This window comes from Lactuca serriola, chromosome 2 (assembly GCF_051521515.1).
Source record: "Lactuca serriola cultivar US96UC23 chromosome 2, Lser_US96UC23_V15, whole genome shotgun sequence".
NCBI lineage: Eukaryota > Viridiplantae > Streptophyta > Magnoliopsida > Asterales > Asteraceae > Lactuca > Lactuca serriola.
In genome coordinates this window covers 140,247,390-140,257,453 of record NC_136409.1, presented here as the reverse complement: position 1 = coordinate 140,257,453, position 10,064 = coordinate 140,247,390, and the positions used below count along the sequence as shown (strand labels likewise).

The following is a 10,064-nucleotide window of genomic DNA, read 5'->3' as shown; positions in this document are numbered from 1 at the left end:
TGTTTTCCACCTCATTTCCTGTTCCTTGTTTGATTGTGGGCTTAGGGCGGATCCACACAATCAACTGTCCGTTCGATATTGGTTTATACATAGCTAGTATTAACTAAGTGGTCATAGAAGGAACCGGTATTATCATATTCTTACTAAGAAAATATAGGATTTTCTGAAGGAACATATTCATTTCAACTTAAGGGACTATTACAGTTACTCTGTAAGTACCTAGTGAATACGTCAGGGTTATATACAACGAGGATCTGACAAACAGTGGGATGTGTGCCTTCCGCCTCATTTCCTGTTCCTAGTTTGATTGTGGGCTTGGGGCAGAACCACACAATCGACTGTCTGTTCGATCTGGATTGTATATAACTTGTATACACTAAGTACTCGTAGAATGAACTAGTATGAGACATTATACTTAACAATCATTACATCAGGAAATATAGGATTTCCTGGGGAAAACTCCATGTTTTACAAAGAACAAAGAACCTATTTTCTAAACAAAACACTTATGAACTCACCAACTTTAATGTTGAAACTTTTTCAAACCACTTGTATTCTTAGGACACTAGTAGACAAGTACACGCCAGGGTTCCTAGAAGACGGAGCATAGTAGCTTCGAGTCTTTACTTTGCTTCTTACTTTTGGAGTCATTCATATATGATTCAAATAAAATGTAAACATTTTAATATTAATACAATGGTTGTTGTTGCTTTGATTGCTACTATTCAATTGTTGTGATACTATACATGACGTCCTCCGCCCGTGAGCGTTTCCACTGTTGAAGTTTGGGGGTGTGACAAAGAACACTTAAAAATACCACAAAATTACTCATTTTAGAAAGAAGGTTTCAAAACAGAGATATAAAGATATGGATTCCCATGTAGTAGTTTCGTATGATGTAAAAACAATCTATTTCAAACGAGTGAGGGTATGCATATTTTTAAATGCAAATTCGAGGGATAACTTATGGCAGTGAGATATTGAGTTTTGGTTGAGATATGATTTTTTTGTATAATATTCATTTTGAAATTGCATAAATTTTCAACTTCTTATAGCCTAACGTTATTGGGTGTTGACATGGTGTTCTTAGGCCCAAGTAGTTGAGGGTTAAGTCCCAGGTGAAAAGTTGAAAAAATGATATAATTTAAGAGTAGATTAGAATGTGTATGTCGTCCTTATTGTTTCAATGTTTTTGAGCTTACATCTTAAATCTTAAACCACATTAATTAGAGAAAATAAATACTTGTTTGCATTAAAAAAATGAATTCAATGCTAAAATTATTGAACTTTCAACTATTAATAAATCAATTAAAGTGGTTTTGTAACTTATGATACTTAGTGGATATTTATGCACTAATCCCAAGGTAAATGTTCAAACTCATGTAATGTGAGGATCTAGGGTTTGGGATGAGCTTCAAAATCCAAAAATGACGAACCCATGATGGTTAGATGTTGGATTTTGTTTGTTCCAGCATGAGAACTCTTATACTTTATAGAATCAAACCCTAATTTATTAATGTGGAGTTTAGTGGGACATGGAGGTTTGGAACTTCATCCATGGTGGAAGACCTCATATGAATGGAATTTGGAGTGTTTGTAGGATTGGGTTTGTTATTCTCTATCTTGGAATCAAATATCAATATGAATCAATCACCTTGCATTAAGAATTATATACATTTGAATCCACCATTAGTGTTGGATTTGAGAATTTAGGGTTTTCATAAACAAATTGACCACATTGACTTCTCTCACCGCCACCTATTGGACTATCACTACTTGTTGGGCCACCACCATCTTGGCAGAACTTTCATTTTTTTTTTCAGGCCACCACCATCTTGGAGGAGCTTTCATTTTTGGTGAAGCACCGCCATATCATCTTCATCTGTTTTCATGACAAACAACTTCTCGCCGGATCTGGAAAACAAAGAAGGGCGACGTTAGGGTTTGATTCTTATGAAGACTTTGTAAACATGAGGATGGTGACAATGGAGGCCTGGCGATGGGAATTTGGATATGACGAATAACACATATCGACAATGGAAACCGACGTTGTAACTCAAAAACCCTAGTATTGTCCAACGTTGTAACTTGACGAACACGACAAAACCCTAACACTATCCAGCTCAGACTTCGCCGTTGTCACCCATTTCGCCACCACCTTCGCATATAAGAAACCTTAGCTCACGACTTCACGTTTTTAGGTATACAAATTTGTTGTTCGTTGGGGGGATTCTGTAGCTCATAGTTCAACGCTTCATCGGAGAAGGAGCGAGACGAAGCCAACATTGTAACCCAGATCTATACATTGTTGTTAGAGTCACCATGTTGCCGCCACATCTGCAAACTCGTTATGTTTGCAAAACTCCAATGGTGGTGATGAGTCGGTAGGGGCAGGGCAGTGAACGTGATTCTCCAGAGGGTGTTAGCAGATCTCCAATGTTTGCAAATCACCGGCGCCAGATCGTTCTAGATCTCCGACGACTGTCGCGACGATCATTTGATGGTGAGGATGACAAAGATAAAGATAAAGATGATATATGTGTTAAAGATAAGGGTTAAATAGGTAGGGTGGTTTCGTTTTGTCTTTTTCTTTTTAAATTAGGAAAATGTTAAAAAAAAATAAAAATGGAAAAAGAAAATACCAATGACAAGTCTCTTATTTAGATATTCAAAAGAAAAAAACAAAAAAAAAATATCGGACAAAACGGCAACAAAAAAGCTTGTTTTGGACCAATGGTAATTCTCAACAAACCATAAGGACCATTTTTGTAATTTTGTTTTATCCAAACAACATGGATCTACTTTTGAAAAAGAGAAGTAGTTGCATATTTGTATTCAAGTGTTGAGGGGCGGAAGTTTACGATTTAAAATAGTTGCTTACTTGACCACTATATCGTCCTCACTCGTTTTCGCCCTAACCCCAAATCTGACTCCAAATCTACAGTTAAATCCAGTTTTTCATCATTTCATAAACCCTAATTCATATCGGAACATCCTTCAGGTAATGCAGATTGCATTTTTTTTTGTCTGTTTTTTTTTTTTTTTTCTCTCGATCAATCGACACATAAACATATACCTGCATTTCGCCATCTAATTCAAAATGTTTCATTTCTTTTCCAGTTCATCCCATTTCCACAAGATCACTTCAACTCATGAACGTGAGTTGAATTTATCTCATTGGTATTTTGAGTGAAAACCAATTAGTCCTTGTTAGGGCACAATGTTCTGAATTCATATTGAAGCTATTCAAATATCATGTTTATATAAACCTGCACATCTTACCGTTTTTTCATGTATGAAAACCTTGCTCATCTTACCAATTTATGATTGAAATTGTTGAAGTTTGCTGCTGTAGACATAGTATATTCAAAATCCCTTTTACAAGTTACTGGTATCTGTCTTTAGTGATACCTAATCTAGGAACAATAGAGGCTAAACAAATCAATCTTTATGCAATTCATAGCATTTAGTTTAGTTCTTGAGTGAATATGACAATGATTGGCTACTGAGATCCCAACTGAAAACTTTATTTTCTTTGCAGAATGGCAGAGCCTGTATCTAGGTCAAAAACATCTAATAACAACCAAACTGTTCTCTTCCCCTTTCCTGGTTTTACAATCAATAACAAAACTGATGTTGAAGATCATACTCCTTTCACCAAGATTCCATATGCTTCTGCTATGAAACATCCTGATTCTGCTAAAGAAAGCTCGAGTAGTGCTACCACAAAAACCCCTCCAGTTGAGCCATCTGTATCCCCTGAAATCCAATCCAGTTTGTATCGATCTGTTCATGTTTCAGGAGCTGCACCTTCTACATGTTATGCTGCTGGACATGTGATTTCTGGTGTCACTGACAGAAGAAAATGCAAAGCTAGAGGGATTCTTTCAGCTGGAAGAAGTAAACCCCCTGAACATGACATTTTTGAAAAAACTAGTCCTTCTTTGATGATACCTTTTCCTACTGAAGCTTCAATTAGTTGGCATTTATCACCAATTTATGTAGACAACAATGACAATGATGATGATGATGATGATGATGTTGGAAAAGGCGATTACTCAAAAGGGTTGTCTTCAGTTTCTCTTCATGATACACCACAAGAAGAGAGAATATTATCATTGGATTTCAGTGGAGCATGTTCTCCATTTTCAGCTGAAATTTTGAGTAGTGGGAATGTTATGCAAACTCCAAACTCAGATTCAAGCTTTGAAGGTGTTCAATTGAAGTATAAGTTTGAATCTGAATTTGATCAGGTGAAAGAGAAAGATGTTCTTGAACATGAAAGGTTAACTCCTAAAGGTAACTTATCACCATGGGACCCACCTAGGTTAAGTTCTGAGTTTTCAGATCTATCCCCACTTTCCAATCCTGCAAACATTAGTCATGAGTCATGGATTTCCAACTCAACTTTGTCAGAATCACAGATGCGTGTATCTTGGAGAGATGAAGTCACTTTTAATAAAGATGATTTAGATTGCTGTAGATTGTTGTCAGATGAAGAAATCGATGAGAATGGATTGTTGAAGTCTCCTAAGTTTTTTGAGCATCATGGAAAGGAGAAAGAAAGTTTATTTCCTACTCGAATCAATCCTTGTGAGGAGTCTATATGCACTCATGATGGTGGATTGACTATATCTGTTGACTCAGACTTTTGAGCTTTAACAATTGCCTTCCATTTTTATGTTCTTAATTATTTACATATCATCTTTTCATCTAGATTATTAGCATGTTGTATTGATAAACAAGAATGATAATTGCTTCAAAAATGTAAACAAAGTCAAGTTTCATTTGATCATTTCGACATTTCCCTCTTTAGTTATTCCCAAAATACAAGAAACAACATAGTATAAAGATCTAAAAACTACATATCAAGAAACTTAAGTAATATACAGGGTACATAATACATACACATTCACAGTTTAGAAATCTATAGGAAAAGTAGGATCGAGGTCAGTGATAGGAAACAAAGTTGTTGTCTTATTGATATTGTAAGCTCGAGTTTCATCATGAAGAAGAAGATGACCCGTCTAAATTTAAATTTGATCTCCAATCAAGATTTTCTTCGGTATAATCTTTATGTAATTCTTCTGGAGGGATAAAACAGTCCATTGACAATCCAGGGACATTGAATGCCAAGTCATCAATTGTCCACTTCTCCTCCATCCTAGTAATAACGGGTCCCGCCCTCAAGTTATCCCCAAATCTTGTGATGATCACATCTGATTGACCTGAATGTGCGATCATTACACCTTCAGTGAGTCTATAGTCTTCAATTTTTGTTGCCATGTATGTTTCCCAATACATAGGGAATGAACCAGGGGTTTGAACCCTAGTTAAGTAAGAGTCTTCTAAGTGAACGAGTAACCCGTTCTTTTGGCTAAAATAACCAAACATTACATGTTTGATCATTTCTGCTGTGTTGTCACTTCGGTCTGCCAGGTCAGCATCATCTGCTGATATTTTTAAAACGAAGCAATCTACATCACCGATTTGTTTTTCTCCCATGTATTGTGCTAGGGAGAATACACCTGCCACAGCCATAGGATCTAAGCCCTATGAGTTAACCAAAAAACATGATTAGTTTCATCTTTGCTATAAGTTTTGGATCTTAGTGACTAAAGCCAATAGTCTAGGGACTAAAGTTGTATACAGCAAAAGTACAAGGAGTTAACATGAAATTTATAGTTGTATCTTTGTCCATATGTTATTTGCACTATTCATAGTCGATTAGAAAAGATAACTACTTAAGTTCTAGTTTATAGCTTAATTTAAAAGATTGTCAAACTCAAGGGACTAAATCTGTTAATTTTGTACGTATGTTGACCATCTTAATACATTGAAACTTAATTTAAGAGATTGGTAAACTCCAGGGACTGAAGTTGTTAGTTAATTCGATAAGTTTGTGGACCATCTTAATCGTTGAACGTTAATTTAAGAGGTTGGCAAATTTTAGGGACTGAATCTGTTGATTCTGTAAGTATGTGGACCATCCTAATACATTGAAACTTTAAGAGGTTGGTAAAGTGTAAGGACTGAATCTGTTGATCTGTAAGTATGTGGACCAACCTAGTACATTGAAAGTTAATTCATGAGATTTGGAAAATATTTAGGGACCAAATCTGTTAATTTTATAAGTATGGACCATCCTAAGATATTGATATATTAAGTTGATCCGACGACAACGAGAAACGTTTGGAAAAGAAAAGGTTGTTGAAGAATATTGATGTACCTTACAAAATGGGAAAATGACATATCATACCCACCAAAGTGGGCCACTTGCTAAAGCTGTTTCCCACTTTCCGAATTGCATATTAAAATATCTAGTTACGACATAACTGAAAAACCTGACTAGTCTAGATTGATAAGGTTTTAATTTAGGACTGATTCAGTTTCAAAACTGAATCAGTCCCAAATCTGATTCGGTTTCAGATCATTTTTAATAAAACCGAATCAAAAAAATCAAATTTTATAAAATTTAGAGACAAGAATTGAACAAAATATAAAATGATTTTGTTTTTCCATTTTATCTATTGGAATTGATTTTTGCAAATCCCTAAGAATTATGTTAATAAAAGATGAGGGTCCCATAGTGACATTTCCCATTATTAGTAACAGAAAAAAAATTCCAACTATACTCAAACAACAAACATTTTTCGATTTTTTCTACAATAAAATTGACGTTATGCTTATTTAACGCGTATTATGTCGTCATCGGATATTTTCTTTTTTGCTTTTTAAGACATGAACTTTAGTGTTTGTTAAATAAATTTTCATCATGATTATTCATCATTTTTATCTCATAAAGAATTCTATAAAAATGTTAATAAATTATGTTCTTGCCTGAAGAGCACGGCGGAGAGGACGAACACCACCTTTGGCGGCATGAGAGCCTAACCACGGTGTATGCCGCCAAGCAACGTTACCATCACTTCCGGCGACCACCTTATTTCCGCCAACAGCAAGCTCAATTAGCCACTTGTTTGGCACCATTTGCCACATAACAAAGCAACCCTTTTGTGGCACTCCGATGTTACTAATGGTATTGGTGGTGGATCCATTTGGGCTGAGCTCCTCCACCATGGCCATGGTAACTTTTCCGGTGGCATACATGTTCCTTACTGTTCCTTCAAGTTTCCGGCAACCGGTGGCTGCCGTGAAATGTTGTATTATGTATTGTGCCGATGATGAGACCTTGTAAAACAAAAAGAAGTAGAATGTCAAACTGATTAGATAATGATATCTATCAAAGATAAAATCTTTTATGCATAAATGTTTTTTTTTCTCTAACTGTTTAAAAGGGACTAAATAATTATACTACCGTTATATTCCAATAAATGTTTTTATAATATTTATCATTTTTAACGTAAGAGAAATTGAGAGGGAAAGCTAAGACAAAAAAAAAGGTAAAGGGGTTGGTGTCCTGTAATACATTAAGCAGTAAATGATATTTATCAGGTTTGATAAATTTTTTTAATTTTATAATGGAAAATGTTGAAGAGGAAAAAAGGTCAAACAATAAACTGGTAGTGTCTTAATGCACTAAGATATGTTTTTTTGGCTTACTTATTAAGTTATTATGTTCAAATTAAGTAGGTAAAAAAAACAACTATATATAATTACCAAAAAAAAAATCAAGATTAAGTATTTAACACATTAAGGTTATTAAGTAACAAAAGATACAACCCCTAAATACATTTAGTTTTGTTTGATTTTTCAAGTTTATTTGATCAATACATTTAAAACTCTTAGGTGGACAAAATAGTGTTGTAATCCAATTCCTAAATGCAAAATTCTGTAGTAATGTTTTAATTTTGCTGTTGTTTTCTACTTATAAATTTGTATAGTCTTAGGTTTTGTTTAGCAAAAATAAAGTAGTTTATTGTAATTTATTGTTTGATAAAACCATAAAACTAGTTTATTTTATCTTATAATTTAGCTTATAAGCTAATTTCTTATAATTTTTGATAAGCTACTTCATATTATTTTACATTGCAATTTAGTTTATTAATAATTTTTACCAAACATTATTAATTTATAAACTAGTTTATTAGCTATCATTAGTTTTTCAAACTAAAAATAGTTTTTATAACTTCATCTCTTATTAGTTTTTTTTATTAATATAAATACCACTCGCTTAAAAAATAAAACCCTGAAAAGTCAAAATGACTTGAATGTTGGTTGAAAAGTTAGGTTAAAAATTTATGTAGTTTTTTGGTTCATTTAATAAGGCACATATATTGACATTGACCGGTGGCCAGATGCAAAAAAAACAAAAATGGTAGGGGTCTGAATTGCATTTATTAATACTTTACACAACCTCTTTCTCTCTCTATGTATATATAACATTAGACTTTTAAGCCATGTCCAAAAATTGACTTCAAAGTTACCCTTTCTATTTATTTTCTTTAAACTTGCACATTTTAATTCTAATTTAAGATTCGGTAAGATCATCAAGATAAAGAAAATCTTTTTATATCTCATGCTTTTTCTATTGAATTTCGAATAAATTATGAGCATAAAAAGTGAAATGAAAGAACCAACCTCCCATAAAAAGAGGATCAAGATTCCTAGTCCATGATGATCAACAAAGTTTTCTAGTTTTCTTTTTCACCCAAGTATATATCATTTTATTTAACAAAACATGGTACTTGGTTCAATCATTGTGTTTAATTTTGTATAATATTAAGAAAAGATTACAGTTCATATAAATTAATGATTTTTACATAAATTATGAAAATGTAACAAAAGTTCTTTGTAATCAACCTTTTTTTGTTTGTCTAAAATTGTTTGCTTTTACAAAATAGTCTTTTTTTTTTCCTATTAGATAATTGATTATTATACAAAAAGAGTCGCCATTTATCAAAAAAAGGTGAGACATCAAGATTTGTTTAGTTATAAATATCTAATATATAATATCCCAACACCTAAAAACGATTAATTGCATGTGGAAGAATAATAGTTTAGGAAGATATATGCAAAAGACTATAGAAGTTTACTTTCAAAAGCTCAAAAGTCTCAACAAAAGAATGATGGTTCCATAGAAAAATGTAACACCAGAAATACCAAACATTAAAAAAACGTTATAAACTTTATTTAAACAAATCTAAGAGAAAGATAATGTGAAAACATGGGATACATGAATAAAAACATAACATAAGATAATATTATTTAAACATACATTACTTACACAAGAAGAAAATAGCTTTAAAATTTTACGAAATAAACCAAAAGTAGAGATTCTCATATCAAGACACGGTTAATTTGTCCAAACATGCATCCATAAGAAGACATATATTCAAGAAATATTAATTGCGTAGCTACATGATAATAACACAATCTTAGAAGAAGATCTAAACATTCTTTACTTTTTGCAAAAAAATATTCTAGAAAAGAGAAATTAAACATCAAAACGAAAGGATCATAATTCATACAAAGTATAAACGATAAATATTGGTTAATTTTATCTGAACATACCTGAGAAAAAGGTATTTTGGGAGGGAGGAGGGAGACAGGAACAAGAGGGCAACCCAAAACACTTAGAAGAATGTTATGATACTTGATGGATTTGTGTTTATTGGCCAAAAAGATATGAGTTTTGAGCCAATTCCGCCATGTTTGAGCTTTCTTTGATGATGAAGACCATATGCTATGATGCTTGTACTCTCCATCTTCATCTACATCAATGGGTTCTTCTAATAGTGTTGCCAAAGGCATCCTCCTGCTATTACTACTACTCATCTCTCTCTCTTCTCTTTCTTTCTCTCTCTTGAATTGAATTGAAGATGCCTCAAACTAGAAACCATCACTTAAATGCACCTCACCACTCCCTTTCCATTCCTTTGTGCACGTGCATCTCATCCCCCCTCACTCATAAATCATTTTAGTGAAAAGAATGAGGTTATTGTTTAATAGTATACTTTTTATATTATATTTAATGTATAATAGTATAGTTTTTCATATTATTTTTAATGTATTATTGTTATTATTATCTTAACCGGTTAGGTCTGTTATCTGAGTGGGCCACTGAATGTCTGGATTAAGTGACACATGATATCCGTTCAGGT

General features: G+C 33.2%; 2 protein-coding genes across 4 annotated transcripts; one reads left to right on the top strand and one right to left on the bottom strand.

The window, feature by feature from the left end:
* Positions 1 to 2,852: 2,852 nt before the first annotated feature.
* LOC145086875 (GPI-anchored adhesin-like protein) lies at positions 2,853 to 4,693 on the top strand. Of its 3 annotated transcripts, XM_079024718.1 has the most exons (3): positions 2,853 to 3,001; positions 3,121 to 3,158; positions 3,542 to 4,693. In XM_079024718.1, the coding sequence occupies exon 3, from the start codon at positions 3,543 to 3,545 to the stop codon at positions 4,653 to 4,655; it is 1,113 nt and encodes a 370-aa protein (XP_078880844.1). In that variant the 5' UTR covers positions 2,853 to 3,001; positions 3,121 to 3,158; position 3,542; the 3' UTR covers positions 4,656 to 4,693. The 3 variants fall into 3 exon arrangements, with proteins under 3 accessions (XP_078880844.1, XP_078880843.1, XP_078880845.1); XM_079024717.1 differs by lacking the exon at positions 3,121 to 3,158; XM_079024719.1 differs by lacking the exons at positions 2,853 to 3,001; positions 3,121 to 3,158 and adding an exon at positions 3,165 to 3,293.
* Positions 4,694 to 4,842: 149 nt separating this feature from the next.
* LOC145086874 (lipase (DUF620)) lies at positions 4,843 to 9,802 on the bottom strand. Its single transcript, XM_079024716.1, has 3 exons — positions 9,475 to 9,802; positions 6,841 to 7,191; positions 4,843 to 5,553 (listed from the first exon to the last, which is right to left on the bottom strand). Exons 1-3 carry the CDS (start codon positions 9,736 to 9,738, stop codon positions 5,005 to 5,007), a joined length of 1,164 nt encoding a protein of 387 aa, XP_078880842.1. The 5' UTR covers positions 9,739 to 9,802; the 3' UTR covers positions 4,843 to 5,004.
* Between the last annotated feature and the right edge of the window lie 262 nt (positions 9,803 to 10,064).

What these genes read in the sequence shown, in the direction of transcription:
- LOC145086874 (XM_079024716.1), bottom strand. Translation starts at nt 9,738, where the DNA reads ATGAGTAGTAGTAATAGCAGGAGGATGCCTTTGGCAACACTATTAGAA. An exon ending in CCAAAATACCTTTTTCTCAG is followed by an intron (nt 7,192 to 9,474) that starts GTATGTTCAGAT and finishes TTGTTTTACAAG; the next exon opens with GTCTCATCATCGGCACAATA. An exon ending in CTCTCCGCCGTGCTCTTCAG is followed by an intron (nt 5,554 to 6,840) that starts GCAAGAACATAA and finishes GTTAACTCATAG; the next exon opens with GGCTTAGATCCTATGGCTGT.
- LOC145086875 (XM_079024717.1), top strand. Translation starts at nt 3,543, where the DNA reads ATGGCAGAGCCTGTATCTAGGTCAAAAACATCTAATAACAACCAAACT.